Source organism: Perognathus longimembris, chromosome 6, assembly GCF_023159225.1.
Source record: "Perognathus longimembris pacificus isolate PPM17 chromosome 6, ASM2315922v1, whole genome shotgun sequence".
NCBI lineage: Eukaryota > Metazoa > Chordata > Mammalia > Rodentia > Heteromyidae > Perognathus > Perognathus longimembris.
In genome coordinates, this window is record NC_063166.1 from 7043408 (window position 1) to 7059648 (window position 16241).

At 52.7% G+C, this 16241-nt stretch overlaps 1 protein-coding gene across 1 annotated transcript in view; it reads right to left on the minus strand.

The window, feature by feature from the left end:
• Cul9 (cullin 9) overlaps window positions 1-16241 on the minus strand; it is a 35548-nt gene that overhangs the window by 4422 nt on the left and 14885 nt on the right. The window contains exons 15-31 of the mRNA XM_048347733.1: window positions 15836-15926; window positions 15498-15669; window positions 13808-13913; window positions 13465-13560; window positions 13126-13301; window positions 12741-12874; window positions 12213-12392; window positions 11928-12037; window positions 11209-11391; window positions 10956-11116; window positions 10491-10719; window positions 10218-10410; window positions 5790-5935; window positions 5566-5695; window positions 5207-5406; window positions 4563-4813; window positions 2964-3309 (exon numbers count right to left, since the gene is read on the minus strand). Coding sequence (XP_048203690.1) covers window positions 2964-3309; window positions 4563-4813; window positions 5207-5406; window positions 5566-5695; window positions 5790-5935; window positions 10218-10410; window positions 10491-10719; window positions 10956-11116; window positions 11209-11391; window positions 11928-12037; window positions 12213-12392; window positions 12741-12874; window positions 13126-13301; window positions 13465-13560; window positions 13808-13913; window positions 15498-15669; window positions 15836-15926 — 2904 coding nt within the window. The remainder of the gene's footprint in view (window positions 1-2963; window positions 3310-4562; window positions 4814-5206; window positions 5407-5565; window positions 5696-5789; window positions 5936-10217; window positions 10411-10490; window positions 10720-10955; window positions 11117-11208; window positions 11392-11927; window positions 12038-12212; window positions 12393-12740; window positions 12875-13125; window positions 13302-13464; window positions 13561-13807; window positions 13914-15497; window positions 15670-15835; window positions 15927-16241) is intronic.

A 16241-nucleotide genomic window follows, 5' to 3' on the forward strand; every position in this document is an offset into this window, starting at 1 on the left:
CTTGCTTTTGAAGGGCACCCTGTCCCAGGCCCCTTCCTGTCCGTGCTTCCTGTCCACTCAGAGAGGAGCAGCTCTGTTCTGCCCTGTCCTTCTGCGCGGCCACAGGCAAATGCGATGGGGCCGGCGGACTCTTAACTATCTGAAGTCTTCCTCCTCTGAGTTGTTTCTCTCAGGCGTCCATCACAGCAGCGAAAGGTCTGACGAAGGTGGGACGTTAAGGAGGCCTGGGCGAGTGGCTGGCTTCTTCCCACTGAGTTTGGACCCCTGCCTGGGCAGCAGGGCTCTGATCTCAGCTCCACACCTCTGGCCCGGGGCTCCCGCCTCCCACAGACACGCCCCCCGGGGTCTGGCCAGTGCACCACCAGCGTCAGATCCTTCCTGTCTCTTCTCTCACACACCACTGCCCCAGCCCAGCCGACTGCAACAGCCTCCTGATGGATGGCCTTCCTCCCTGACCTCTGCCCCTGCGGTCCCTGTGTGCATGGCTGGGAATCCGAGCTCCTGAAATACTCCATTAACCCGTCTCTGCCTCCGCCCATGCTGAGCTTTCCAAAACGACCAGCCGTGGCACTGGGGCTGCAGTGCACACTTAGGCGTGTCACTAGACCATTTTCATGCCAAGAAAATCACCAAACTAAACCTTATTTTTGGGGGGAGGGAAGGCAGGGGTAGAGGGATACAATTGGAGAACATAGTGCAAAATTCTTGCATGTTTTAAGATTAAAAAAACTCACACCCTGCACTTCCAGGTGCACCGTGCCTCGGGCTCCCCCACAGTCCCCACAGTCCCGTGGAACAGAATCGCGGGTCTCAGTCTGGCAGTCTCCCACCCCCCAAGGGGCCTCTCTGCTCTCGGCTTCTGGATTTGGCTGTTGCCTCTCCACCCAAGTGGAAACCCAGTGCCTCCCCAATCCTCTCTATATCCCACTCCACTCGTGGGCGGAGCTCACACTGGAGGCCTCCCCCTGCCCCCACCCCGCCCCAGACACTGCCCTGCCCCCCTCTGACTTCCCAGGCCTTGCTCTTTGTGCCATTCAGCAGGGACTTGGGGACTTTTCCATCAGCCTGTCGCCTTTTCAGGCTTCCCGGGCAGCAGATGCTCCAGGCTTAGCCTGCTGATTTCTTCCTGGGTGATGTCGGCTAGGCCTCTTCCATTTCATTCCAAGTCCAAAAATCTACTGGCTACCTGCCTGTGTCCAGCAAGCAGCTCAAACCTCACACAGCCACAACAGACAAAAAAACCCTGCCCTGCAGGGGGGACTTGCCCAACAGGTTAGGGGACCTGCCAGTCTTGGGTCATGACCTGTCATGCCCCCTGCGACCCTGCCCCCTGACCTGACCCCTATGTAGGCCTGGCCCAGCTCAGGCCTCATGACGCCAAGCCGCAGGTCTTCTAGTTGGTGTCCTGTCCCCTGTGCAGTCACCTTGGCGTCCCACTTCAGCTCTCCACTGGAGCTGATCTGCGTTGGTGGTGGTGTTTTTCTGCTTTTTCTTTCCTCTCCTGCTCTCATGGCTCAGCTTTCTGACAGGGGTAAGTGTATTCGAGGGGCTGCAGGTCTGCGACAGGCGTCTGCCTGCATTCGCTGGCTTTTTTAATAAAGACTCCCAATTTGACCTCTTAGAAAAACAAACCCTGCCCTGGACTACCTGGGAAGAAGCTGGGCCTGTGAAATACACCTATCATCGCAGCCACAGTGGGGAGCACAAAATGAGATGATCAGGGTTCAGGTGTCCTTCTGGGAAGAAGACAGACCCCGGGCTGGGAATATGGCCTAGTGGCAAGCGTGCTTGCATCGTGTACATGAAGCCCTGGGTTCGATTCAGGGATTTCAGACTCGGCACTCTGGGCCCCTGCCCTCTGCCCCTGAAGTGGGTCATTTCAATCTACTGTGTATTCTGTGTTCCTTTCAAGCAGCGGGCCTGACTTCCCAGTGCCCTCCCTCCTCTCTCAGTGCTATCCCCTCCCCACCCCGCCTCGCCTATTTGTGAAGTAAATGAGAATACAGGATACAGTGGTGTTCTGAGATGAGGTGTTGAGTGGTGATAAGGAAATATTTGAAGTCTAGTCACTAGTAACAGTTCCTCATTTACAAACTGCCTTAACACAGTTTGCATTATATATGCATGTCTAAACATACATGTATATACACACACATTTGCACACACATTCTCCGACTTGGCTGGTAATTGGGATCACTTGAGAGATTTTTCAAACTCTAGATGCCTGCGTTTCCTCTCAAAGGTTGTGACTTAATTGGTCTGAGGTACATTCTAAGGCCGAGGGCCTTAACAAGCAGCAAGCAGTTGTAATACGCAGTGGAGTTAGAAAACCATATTGTATCACTAGATCCTCACAGACCCACTGGAAAGTGTCAAGGCATGCACCAGTCACAGATGAGAAACTAACCGAAGGGGCATTAAGAAATGCCCAAGCTGGGCACCAATGGCTCACACCTGTAATCCTCAATACTCAGCAGGCTCGATCTAAGGGCTGTGATTTGAAGCCAGCTGGGGCTGAAAAGCCCCTGAGGTTCTTGTCTCCAATTAACTGCTAAAATGGCAGAAGTGAAGCTATGGCTTAAGCAATAGAACATTAGCCTTGAGCAAGAAAAAAAAATGAAGAAAAAGAAAAGAGAGAGAAAGAATGGGAGAAAGGAGAGGGAGAGAGAAAGAGGAGAGGGGAGAGGGAGGGAGAGAAAGGAAGAGGGGGAGGGGAGGAAAAGGAAGAGGGGGAGGGGAGGGAAAGGAAGAGGGCGAGGGCGAGGGAGAGGGGGAGGGAGAGGAGGGCCTGCGCTTGCATGTAGCTCTGGTACGTCATGCACATATGAGAAAAATAGAGAGATGCACCCAACATGGCCCAGGTTAGAAAATGGCAGCGCTGAGCCAGAAGCGAGCGACTTCGAGGACCCTGCCTTCCGGTGCACGGCCAGGCGCGAGGCAGGCGGGCGGCGGGGAGGCCTCACCTTGCAGCAGTAGTGCATGCAGCAGAGGGAGGGCAGGTGGTCCTCGGCGCCCAGGGGGCTGACGCAGACCGGGCAGTGGTCCGGGCGCGTGGGTGCGGCCGGGGCCTGGGGCACACACAGCCCGGCCGCCAGCAGGAGCGGCTCCGGGTCATCGCTGTAGCTCTGCAGCAGCTGTTCAGCACCCCAGTGGGAATGAGCCAGAAGGTGCTGGGCCACGTCTGGTTCTATATTCAGCGTCTCTTGGACTTGCCGCACGGTCTGCTCCATCAACCCTTCTACCTCGTGGGGGCTCATGGTGCGGCCTGCAGGCAGCTGCAGAGAGGCGAGCGCCACCACCGCTTCTGGGCTTGGAGGGAGAGAAGAGACGGTGCCCATCAACCTACTGACTGACCCCCACCAGGCCCCCAACTCCCCACGTGCCTCAGCCGTGTTCAAATACCAGCCCCAACCGTCAGGGCAGAGCCCTCTATGGAGCACTGTGGCCAGCAGTAGCAATGACGGGGCCACTGCGGGCATCGGGGTGCAATGGGAAGGACAGTGGATGGGACAGTCCACTGCAGGCCCCCCCCCACATGCAGCAGCAGTGCCTCCAGGGTCACACAGGAGTGTCCAGCCCTGTGACATGCCACGACACAGGTACCGCAGAGTGCACCGACGAACCAGAATCTACAGTTAACCCTTCCAGGCGGTAGGTCTACATGTAGCACCTCTGAGAAAGAGTATTCCAGAAAGCTCACTTTGTACACCAGGCAAACCGCAGGCACGAAAAGCAGTGCCATAACCGCTTCTGGTGAATTGGACCCAATGCTGGAAGCTTTAGGGGTGCTTCACGAAAGTTATTTCAAGGAGCAGAATGCTAAGTTAACACTCCCTACATATTAACAGAGTAACTCCTTAGCATGAGTGTTTGGGTTCTTTACCCCAGGGCTGGCTCTAGGATGGGGAAAGCAAGGGCCCTGATTGGCAAGGAGGCAGGTTGTGGTGCTGGGAAAATGAAGAATTGCAAAATAGGAGAAATAGGGCTGGGGATATAGCCTAGTGGCAAGAGTGCCTGCCTCATATACACGAGGCCCTAGGTTCGATTCCCCAGCACCACATATACAGAAAACGGCCAGAAGCGGCGCTGTGGCTCAAGTGGCAGAGTGCTAGCCTTGAGCGGGAAGAAGCCAGGAACAGTGCTCAGGCCCTGAGTCCAAGGCCCAGGACTGGCCAAAAAAAAATAAAAAAAAAAAATAGGAGAAATAATAGAGATAGAAAAAATAAATAAAACAGCCGAATGCTGGTGGCTCACGCCTGTCATCCCAGCTACTCAGGAGGCTGAGATCTGAGGATCACAGTTAAAAGCCAGCCCAGGCAAGAACGTTTATGAGATTCTTATCTCCAATGAACCACCAGAAAACCGGAAGTGGTGCTGTGACTCAAAGTGGTAGAGTACTAGCCTTGAGTAAAAGAGCTCAGGGACAGCGTCCAGGCCCTGAGTTCAAGCCCCATGATCAGGAAGGAAAAAAAAAGACAAAAAAAAAAATAAGAAGTGTTTTTCCACAAGTGAGCTTCGGAAGGTTTGGCTGGATGGAAGGGGACAGAGGTGCAGATGGCTACCTAGGCTTCACGGTCCTGGAGCTCTTGTTGCCACAGAAGGGGACATCTGCCTGACCCCGGCCGGGCCCCATGGGCTCTGGGGTGGCATACATCAGGATCTGGGGCCGGTCATCGCGGCGTTCCACGTAGCCCTGGCCCAGGAGGTGCAGAATGCAGGAGAGGACGTCGGTGCTGGTGCAGGCTACACCCCCAGCCACAGCTCGACCCAGGCTCCCCGGAGGGTTTGGACCCTTCTGCCAGGCCTCCAGCACCTGGACGGAGGGGAGAAACGAGGGAGGCCACTCTTACCCAGACCCGGCGTCAATGGCTAGCTCGCCATTTGCTGGCCATGAGATTCTGGGTAAGTGATTAACTTTCTTCTGCCTCAGTCTCCTTATCTTCAAATGGGATAAAATAATGACACCCATTTTGTCGGGTTATTATGAGGACTAAAAGATTTAATTGTGCATGTGGTCAACTCTTACGTTTTATCTTTACTTTCTGCCTACTGCCCTGTCAGGAATAGCAAATCCAGATGCGAGTGTCAGCTAGCAGAGGTCTCCTGGGAGTGTCCTTCCCTTGTGAGGACCTCTGGCTCTATCCCAACCCCATGCATGACACCACCCCCCCCCCTCCACACACAACACAGTCCCCGCAGTGCCTACCAGACAAACCAGCTGGTCAATGTGGAGGCCTTTCTCCCCATGGGCTTTGAGAATACGGACGAGAAGGCAGCTTAAGAGGTTCCTCTTCTGTTCCAGGGTGCGGCCTTCATCCTTCTCGACATTCAGGTACGTCGGGGGTGGGATCAGCCACAGGGTCTTCTCATCGGACTGGGCCCCAGGCTCACGAAGTCTCAGTACCCCTGGAATCCAGTCCCAAGTCAGAGACCCAAGGGCAAGGGAGGATATCTGAGTGAGGACTAAGAGAACCCAAGACATTCTGATCTTTAGTACAGTCTCCCCAACCCTCAGAGGCCCCCCCGCCCTGCAGCAGAGGCCCCGGCCAGCCTCCATTGACCTACCCCCATGTGGAAAGTTCTGAGCCTCCAGCAAGGTCAAAGGGCCGGACTCAGAGGTGAGGGGCAGGAGCGCTTGGTGCAGCAGCTCCGGGGAGAGGTCCGAGTCCTTCAGCAAGGTCTCTACTGACACCTCCTGGTAAGGAGGAGCAGGGCCAGTCAGGAGGGAGGGAGAGGAAGGGAGAGCAGAGGTGAGGAGAGCCGAGTGAGGTGGCTGAGGGCGGGGGTACCTCGGTCTGATTGAGACTCAGCAGCAGCCACATCTGCACGGTGGACACGTGCAGCGTCTGCTCCCCAAACTGCAGCTCGGCCCGGCCCAGCCACGTCCACTGCAGACGCCGATGAGGCCCCATGTCCAGAACGGGGTGGTTCTGACCTAGGAAAGTACCAAGGAGAAGGGGGGCAACAGAGAGGAGCAGAGGAGGGGGGCAGGAGTCAAGGTGATAACAACACACAAAAAGTTAAAATCCGGGCTGGGGATATAGCCTAGTGGCAAGAGTGCCTGCCTCGGATACACGAGGCCCTAGGTTCGATTCCCCAGCACCACATATACAGAAAACGGCCAGAAGCGGCGCTGTGGCTCAAGTGGCAGAGTGCTAGTCTTGAGCAAAAAGAAGCCAGGGACAGTGCTCAGGCCCTGAGTCCAAGCCCCAGGACTGGCCAAAAAAAAAAAAAAACCTCATTAGTCATCTTTGAAGGAAACTGAAGAACATATTATTTAAAGAAAAACAAATGGGAAAATTGCAGCCTTTTCATATAAACTGTACTTCAGGGAAAAACCAAATCCTTGATGACACAAAGTATCTCTTTATAGAAAAAACATTTCAGCCAACTCATGAAGAAGCAGTAACACAACTACAGGATATCAGTACTTTTTTGCCAGTCCTGGGCCTTGAACTCAGGGCCTGAGCACTGTCCCTGGCTTCTTTTTGCTCAAGGCTAGCACTCTACCACTTGAGCCACAGACCCACTCCCAGCTTTTTCTGTGTATGTATATAGTACTGAGGAACCGAACCCAGGCCTTCATGCATGCTAGGCAAGCACTCCACCACTAAGCCACATTTCCAGCCCAATAGTAAGTACTTTGTAACCTCTAATGAAATGGGAAAGTATGGGTAATCTATAGATGAGACTAAGAAAACAAAACGCCACGGGTCCATCTTAACATCATGAAGAGAGACAGCTATCCAGGCTTGGTGCCTCACACTCTCAGAGGCTAACAGTTGAAGATTGAGGTTCAAAGCCAGCCTGGGCAGAAAAGTCCATGAAGCTCTTATCTCCAATTAACAACAAAAGGTCAGAAGTGGAAGTGGACTCCAGCAGCAGAGCACCTGCCTAAGAAGCACAAAACCCTGAAGTGTAAGGACCAGTAGTACTACCACTAAAGAAGAAAATAAAATTGTGCAGCTGGGGGCTCACACCTGTAATTCTATGGACTCAGGAGGCTGAGATCTAAGGATCATGGTTCAAAGTCAGCCTACGCAGGACCATGAGACTATTACCTCCAATGAACCACCAGAAAACTGGAAGTAGCACTGTGGCTCAAAGAGGTAGAGCAGTAGCCTTGAGCAAAAAGAGAGCTCAGGGACAGCAACCAAGCCCTGAATTCAAGCCCTGTGACTATTTAAAAAAAACACAACTTTTTTTTCCCCAGCCAGTTGTATTAGCTCATGCTTATAATCCTATTACTGGGGGAGGGGGTACTGAGGTAGAAGGATGGTAAATTGAGGCCATCTTCGACTATATAGCAAGATCCTTTCTCAAAGAACAGCAACAACAAAAATTTGTGTTGGTACTAGGACCTGAACTCAGTGCCTGGGCACTGTCTGAACTTTTGTGTCCAAGGCTAGTGCTCTCCCACTTGAGTTGTAGTTCCACTTCTGGCTTTTATAGCTTTTTTTGGGTGGTCAATTGGAGATAAAGAGTCCCATGGACTTTCCTGCCCTGGCTGGATCAAATCATGAACCTCAGATCTCAGCCTCTCAGTAGCTAGGATTACAGTTGTGAACCACTAATGCCTGCCAAAGTTTTTTTTAATGAAGATAAAAATAACATGGGGCTGGGGATATGGCCTAGTGGCAAGAGTGCTTGCCTCGTATCCATGAGGCCCTGGGTTCGATTCCCCAGCACCACATATACAGAAAACGGCCAGAAGTGGCACTGTGGCTCAAGTGGCAGAGTGCTAGCCTTGAGCAAGAAGAAGCCAGGGACAGTGCTCAGGCCCTGAGTCCAAGGCCCAGGACTGGCCAAAAATAAATAAATAAATAAATAAATAAATAAATAAATAAATAAATAAATAAATAAAATAACACACACACACACACACACACACACAGAGTTGTTTTCCAGCAATATTCCCTCAAAGAAGAAAAATATAACAAATGTACTTTAGGAAAAAGCAGGGGCTGGGACTATGGCTTAGCAGTAGAGTGCTTGCCTTGCATGCATGAAGCCCTGGGTTCGATTCCTTAGCACTACATAAACAGAAAAGTCCACAAGTGGTGCTGTGGCTCAAGCAGTAGAGTGTTAGCCTTGAGCAAAAAAGAAGCCAAGGACAGTGCTCAGGTCTGGCAAAAAGAGACAGACAGAGAGAGAGAGAGACAGAGAGACAGAGATAGAGACAGAGAGAGACAGAGAGAAAGAGAGAGAAAGAAGTAAACTAGCCAGTTGCTGGTGACTCACAACTGTAATCCTAGCTAGTTAGGAGGCTGAGATCTGAGGACTGAAGTTCGAAGCCAGCCTGAGCCCAAAAGTTCATTAGACTCTTGCCTCCAATTAACTATCAAAAAGCTGGAAGTGGAACTATAGCTCAAGAGAAATGGTAAAACACTAGCCTTGAGCAAAAAAATTCAGGGACAACACCAAGACCCTGAGTTTAAGTCCAAGGGCCTGTGCACGTGCATGTGCATGCGCACGCGCGCGCACACGCGCACACACACACACACACAGAGTAGACTGCCAGACTCTACTCCAGCCTTTAATATGCCAGATAAGTGCTTTGGTACTTGAGCCACACCTCCAGCGCTTGGGATGGTATTTTATGCCTGAGATAGGGTGGTGCTAACTTTGTGTGGGCTGGTTTTGACCTCTGGACCCTCCTGCCTCCACTTCCTGTGTAGCTGGGATGTGTGTCACCATACTGGCCATATTTTACTTACTCACACCTGGAAAGCTTATAAAATTTAGCCATCTGCTAGTTTACAAAACAATAAATGCAAAGATCCAGAAAACAGAAACTGTGTTCTTTGGTCACAATGGAGGGAAGGTGGAAATCTAAAACCAAAAAAAAAAAAAAAAAAAAAAAAAACTAAACAAAAAAAAATGGCTGGTGAATTTAAAATATGCTTCTTAAAAAATGATGAGTCAGGGCTGGGGATATGGCCTAGTGTCAAGAGTGCTTGCCTCGTATACATGAGGCCCTGGGTTCGATTCCCCAGCACCACATATACAGAAAATGGCCAGAAGTGGCGCTGTGGCTCAAGTGGCAGAGTGCTAGCCTTGAGCAAAAAGAAGCCAGAAACAGTGCTCAGGCCCTGAGTCCAAGCCCCAGGACTGGCAAAAAAGAAAAAAAATGATGAGTCAGAGGAGAAATAATAATGGAAACTAGGAAATTCTTAGAATTGAGCAATAATAAAACTACAACATAAGCTGGGCTCTAGTGGCTCACACATTTAATCTTAGCTACTCAGGAGGCTGAAATCTGAGGATCACAGTTAGAAGCCAGCTCCATCAAGAAAGTCTGTGAGACTCTTGTTTTCAATTAACCACCCAAAAGCCGGAAGTGGAGGTATGGTTCGTGTAGTAGAATACCAACCTTGAGAACACACACACACACACACACACACACACACACACACTCAAGGGTCATTTCCAGACCCTAAGTTCAAGCCCCAGGATGGGCACAAAAAACATAATAATAAAAACTTATAAAAGACTCTAAATTTCCCTCACCAACAGAAAAGGTAAATAAGCATATTCATACAATAAAATAAGACAGCAACACAAAAGAATAAACTAACAACATGATATACATCAAAAATTCCCACAGACATTGTGCCACATGCCAGAAATCAGATGTACAATTCAAACTCTGTATTATGCACAAATATAGACAAATAGCTATGCTGATAAAGGGAAGAATAGTGGTGTCTTTTGGAAGAAGGAAACTTTCTGGGGTTCTAAGAATGCTCTACATCTTGATGGGGAGAGCAGTACGTGTGGATGATTGTGGATGTAATAAGCCATTAAACCTTGTTATTGAGATTTGTGCATTTTACTGAATACTAGTTATGCCCAATTTTTTTTTAAATCTTAAGGGAGAAAAAAAAAACACTAAAGGATGAAGCTAAAATAGTACTGAGTGGAAGAGAAATAGTCTTAAATACTTTTTATGTGGAAAGAAGTTCCAAAAGACTGAAATTAAGTATGCATACAACTGAGGTAGCAAAATGAAGTCATATGTATAGGAAGTTGAAGGAGTTGAGGAGGGCGGAAATGACGAGGGCATACCACACCTCGGACCCTTCCCTAAGGCACGACAGAACCCAGAAACCCCGTCTTCATTCACGTCTGCACATTCTGCCCAACGGTCCTCTCCCTTCCCTCCCTTTCCACCCTAAACATCACCCCAATCTTATTTCCTCTCCCCAACTCCTTACTCTGGCTGTAGAAACTGGAGAAGCGGTCGAGGGCATCACAGAATTCTGGAGGAAGGCATTTTCTGGGATGGTACAAGTAGCAGAGTGGAGAGACGGGCCAGCAGCGCGGTGACAGGACCAGTATAGAAACGACTGGATCCCGATCTTCCCTAAATAGTTCTTTCTCTTCAGCCTCCTCTTCCTCCTCTTCCTCCTGAGAAGGACGTCAAGGACTCGCGAGCTCTCTTCCTGGGGCGGGTCTCGCTCTCTGGCTCCCTCTTCCCCTGCTCTTACCTCCTCTACCAGCAGTCCCTGTTCCTCCTTGTCTTCCTGCTCCAGGAGTAACCTGTCGAGCTGCTGGAGCTGGAAGAGGTGGAACTGGCGCTGCAGCTCCTCCGAGGTGCTCAGGCTCTGCAGCATCAGCTGGGGGAGGCGGTTGGGGAAGCAGAGGCCGATCTGCTCCAGCACGGCCCCCTCCAGCCAGCTGGAGCCCAGGCTCAGGAGCCGGTCCGCCATGTAGTGCCTGCAGCGCGCAGAGCCCAGGGCCAGGTCTCAGTGGGACTGTCAGCCCAGCCTAGGCCCATCCCCCCAGAAGGTAGGCCCCTGCGGGGCAGCCTGCCGGAGTCACAGGCCCCACCTCAGCCCTTCACGCAGCTCCATACTTCATTCTCCTCCACCCACCTCTCCCTGGCCTCCCATCTAAGGCTCAACTCTTTCCCCCTCTGGATTCCAGGCCTCGCCAGCCAGACCTGCACTCACTGATAGAAGTGCTCGAAAGTGGTGGCCAGCTCCAGGCCAGAAAGGACCATGATGGGCTCCAGGTGCCGCTGAAGCTGGCCCAGTGTTTCCACTCCAGGGGCGCCGCCGAGCAGGCCACCCTGGATCTGCTGGTCAATGTGTCTGGCAAACTGCTCGCTCATCTGGGGAAATGGAAAGGGCGCTGACACCCGTGGATGAGGGAGTGGAGAAGAGCGAGGAGGGAAGGGCAGGCAGGAGGAGGTGGCAGGCTCACGTGAGCAGCTGTGAGGAAAGACTGCTGAAGCAGGGCCCCCGAGAAGCCGCTGCGCAGAGCCAGCGTGAAGGCCGCCCGGGCCCCGAACAGCTCCAAGCCTGCCCTCTGCAGGTGTTCATAGAGTTTACAGTAACGTGTCACAAAGTCGGGGGCCCTCCAGGCTGCAGCCAGGAATCTGCTGACCTGAGAAGAAAGACCAAGAAATGGCCAAAGGAAGCTGGGCACTGGGGACCATGCTGAGAACCAAAGGATCACAGATTGAAGCCAACCTGGGCAGGAAAGTTCCTGAGACCCCCTTCTCAACCCACAGCTGGGCACGGTGGGACATGCCTGTTACCCTAACAGCAACAGGAAGCCTAAAGTAAGTGAATGCCAGTCCAGGTGGCCTGCCCGGGCAGAAAGCGAGACTCCATCTAAAACATTATCAGCGTGCATGGCTCATCCCTGTAATCCTAGCTATTCAGGAGGCTGAGATCTGAGGATCGAGGTTCAAAGCCAGCTGGAGCAGGAAACCCTTATCTCTAATTAACCAGCAAAACGCTGGAAGAGGAGCTGTGGTTCAAGTGGTCGAGTACCAGCCTTGAGCACAGAAAGCTAAGGCACAGCGCCTAGGCCCTGTGCTCAAGACCAAAAGAGCTGGAAGTACAGTTCAGCGGTACAACACCGGCAAGTCCTAACCCCCACCCTGCCCGGTTTCAGCTTGCATCCGCCCTGCCCACCTGCTCTTGCACCACGCTGCGCCAGCACTGGGTGATGTTCCTCAGGCTGCTGCTTGGAAGGACTGGTGAAGGCACAGGGCTCCGATCCCGACCCTTGTTATTCTTGCCAACTGTGGAGACACAGAGGAAGAAGGAGTGTCATCTCCGCCTCCAGGGGAACCCGGGGTCGTGAGTGCTTATCCCCTGAGAAGTCCAGGAGGTCTCAGGAGCTGAGAAAGGCAGAGGGAAAAGGAGCCGGATATCCCCACGGGCAGATTCGCAGCTCAGGGGCCACGCGAGACTCACAGGGCCGAGGAGAAGGCTCAGGAGAAGGCCCGGGAGGGAGCTCCACATGAACCAGCAAGTGGCAAAGGCGGCGAACCCGAGAAGCAAAGGATGCTGCTCGACTCCGGGGGTTCCGTGAGCTGTCCCTCTGCTCCAGGTACTGGTCCAGCAACCATCCCAGCGAGCTCACACCTTCTACATCTGAAAGAAGACAGGTCAGGAGCAGATGTCCACAGAAAATCAGGAACAGATAGCTAAGGGAGGAGAGAGGAAGAGAAATTATACAACAAGGTTGTGGGGTCCGAGGGCCCTAGTCCTCCCCTCACCAAGGTTTGCTTCACCTGGAGCCTGGGGACGTGGTAACTGGGCAGGGGTAGCGTGGGGGGGACAAATACCAGAGTCTCAGGGAGCAGTCCCGGGGGTGGGAAGGAGAGAGGAGCACTGAGGTGACAGGCCTCAGGAACCAAGAGAACCAAGTGCATCAAGTCAGGTGACCCCTGGGAATAAGGACAAGGCACTGGTTAGCGGGGCCAGGTGGCGGGTGGTTACCAGGAGAGGTGACGTTCTGCACCAGGGGGCTGACCAGGGCCTCCCAGCAGGTCTTGCCCAGTGCTTGGGCGGCCTCATCGTCAGGGAGGAAGCGATCGGCAAAGTTCTGTTCATGACGCAAAACCCTGTTCAGTCTGGAAACAAAGAAGATGAGAGATTAGAGACAGATTTCCTTAAGGCAGCCCTCGAGTGCAAGGCAACTCCAGTTCCCTTCCCAGTCGCCCCCGCGCTTGAACCTTCCCCGAGCTTTCCCCGCCCACAGCCTACTCACCGTGTTCAACTCCGACGTCCTAGCCGCACATTCCCGCCGTAGCCCCTCTCTGGCTCCCCACTTCTCACGGTGCCCTGTTCCCCCAGCTGTCTGCCCTCCTGGTGCCCCACCCACCTGGGGCAGAGCTGAAGGAGGCGTTTGCGGTCCTCGGCTATGTCCCGGCTCCAGGCCTGCGCCCGAATTGTGTAGAAGAGACATGTACGGCGGCACAGCTGCTCCCGGAACAGTGGCCAGAAAGTGGGCTTAGGGCCCAGGACCTCCAAACCCCGAACTCGAGTGTCAATGCCGCCCTGTAATACAGATTCATTTGTCATCTGAGCCACCGCGGGCTACCAGAGCCAGGCCCCTGCGCCTGGAGCTGCAGACGCCCCAGGGGGAGGAGCCCTGGCTGAGGTCACTCCAGAGGTGGGTGTCAGTCCCCGTCCTCAGCTCCGGGCCTCTCCCCGGCCCCACCTGCTGGCAGCGCTTTATGCGGATCTGGATGATGGGCCAGAAGCGGTTCAGGTTCTCCAGGAGGGTCACTCGGCTGGCAGAAGGCATCACATTCACCTGGCAGGGCAGGAGAGAGGAGGCAGGAAGAGCTGGCACCCACAGAGGGGCACGCTGTGTGCCTTCACTCCTGCACCAAGCCCGGGGACCTACGCGCTTCCCAAATCACAATTCCACTCCCACTGCCGGCAAGCAGGCCTCCACAGAAGGAAGGGAGCGGCCATTCCCCGTTGACAGGCCCTTCTCACGAGCCTAGAACAAATGGGAGGCTGGGGAGGATGGACACATGGAATGCAAGGGTCCCCACCGTGTTGAGCTCCGTGCTGATACAGCTGGCACTGTCACCCCCAAACACCACTACTCTGGCTGGCATGTAACTGGAATCCTCGCTGGCCACCAGGAGAGTCAGCTGCCTGAGAGAGGACACAGGTGTCAAATCAAAAGCTAGGACTCCAAGGCTGGGAAGGTGGCTCAGTAGTAGAGTGCTTGCTCAGCATGCGTGAAGCCCTGGGTTCGATTCCTCAGCACCACATACACAGAAAAAGCAGGACGTGGCGCTGTGGCTCAAGAGGCAGGGTGCTAGCCTTGAGCAAAAAGAAGCTCAGGGACAGCACCAGACTCTTGAGTTCATCAAGCCCCAGGACTGGCAAAGAAACCAAACAAACCAGCTAGGACTCCAGTCTTAGTTCAAAAGCACTTCATCCCCCCAAGTCCTTCATTCCACATCAGTGGCAAGTGGACTACCCCTTAGCATCTCCTGCCATCACTCTCGTGGCTCACCAGCCCCTCTACCTAACTTAACACTGGGCTACTTCTCAACTCTAGACCATCATATCAACTTGCCAGCTTCTTTTTCTTGGCCTCTAGCTCAAACTTCCATAATTACTGTTTTTCTAAATTAAAAAAAAAATCTAATGGCTGGGAATGTGGCTTAGTGGTAGAGTATTTGCCTAGCATGCATGAAGCCCTGGGTTCAATCCCTCAGTACTACATAGAAAGAAAAGGCTAGAAGTGGCATTGTGGCTCAAGTGGTAGAGCACCAGCCTTGAGCAGAAAGTAGCTTGGCCCAGGCCCTGAGTTCAAGCACCAGGACTAACAACAACAACAACAAATCTAATGTCTCTTCCCTTCTTAAAATCCCTCAATGAAGCCAGACACAGTGGCTCACACCTGTAACCCTGGCTACTTCAGGCTGATATTGGGAGGATCACAGGTCAACACTACTCTGTCTGCAAAAAGTTTAAGAGACCCTTTCTCACAGAGAAGGCTGAGTGCCATGTTGCGTATCCAGCATCCCAGCTTCCACAGGAAGTACAAATAGGTGGAGAGAAATCCAGCTTGGCCCCGGTGAAAAAGCCAGACTCTTATCTACAAACCACCACAGATAAAAGGGCTGGAAGCATGGGTCAAGTGGTAGAGCCTAGTCAACATGAGGTCCTGAGTTTAAACCCAATACTATCCCCCCAAAAATCCTTCAATAGTTCCCCATTTCAGAAAAAAAGCTGACTCTTCTTAGCTGACGATTCTCTTTGTGATCCGTCTCTGCCACTTGAGCCCCAGCACCATGCAGTCCAGGCTGGCTTCAAACACTTAATGCTTCTGCTTCAGTCTCCTGAGTGCCGAGATCACAGGTGCAACACCACGCCCAGCTTTCTAATTTTCTAGCCTGATGTGTCAGTTCCCTCACCACCAAAACTGTACTTTGCTGCTCTTGTATTTCCAGAGCCTTACACAGTGCCAGGCACAAATGACTAGCATTAAACAGATACTCGTGGGATCTCTAAGCACGGGGCGGTGACATCTGCAGCTGTGGAGTACCGGTTGCCGGGCTCATGGAGGACATGTCTATGTGAGCTCAGCAAACGCAGGTACATGTGTTTAATCTGGGTTAACCATGTGCATCAGGAATTGGGTTGAGATATGGAGTTATGTGGGAGAGTGCTTTAGGGACGTAAGTCAAGATACAGCAGAATGGCCGCGTGTGCATGCATGCACACCTAATGAGGACACCGCGGTGCATGTGCAGGGTGATGTAGTGGGAGCCAGTGCTGCCATTGGACTCCCAGTATGTCTTGGGGTTGCGGTCCATCAGCTTGCTGGCCCGGTGCGGGTTGGAAGACACCTCCACCTTCTCCCAGCACTTGTCCTCCTTCACTTCCACACTGGAGCCTGGGAGCAAGTGGAAAGGGGGGAAGGTTACAGCCTGGTTAGCCGAAGTAGAAGTGGCTGGGGACTGGGAAGGGAAGGGGAGGGAAGATGCCAGGGTGGGGGTGGGGAAAGGGAGGGAAGATGCTGGGCTCTGGGGATCCAGGAGAAAGTAGAGGATGGTGCTAACCCTGGCAAAGGTGCCTGAGGAACACGTCAAAGAAGGGAATGTTGATGGGCTGGTGGGTTCGTCTGTGGTCTTCGATCTGGCCTAGCACCATCTGCAGCCGGAGCATACAGTGTGGGGCAGGGAGAGAGGAAGAGGAAGGAATAGAGTGAAACACATAGAAACGTGTATAGAGAAAAGATGGTCAGGAGGCAGCAGAGCACTAAACTTGATTTTTCAAATTTCTTTTGCCAGTCCTGGGGCTTGAATTGAGGGTCTGGGTGCTGTCCCTGAGCTTCTTTTTGCTCAAGGCTAGAACTCTACCACTTGAGCCACAGCTCCACTTCTGGCTTTTTAGTGGTTAACTGGAGATAAGAGTCTCACAGACTTTCTCACCTGGGCTGGATTTGAACTGAGATCCTCAGATCTC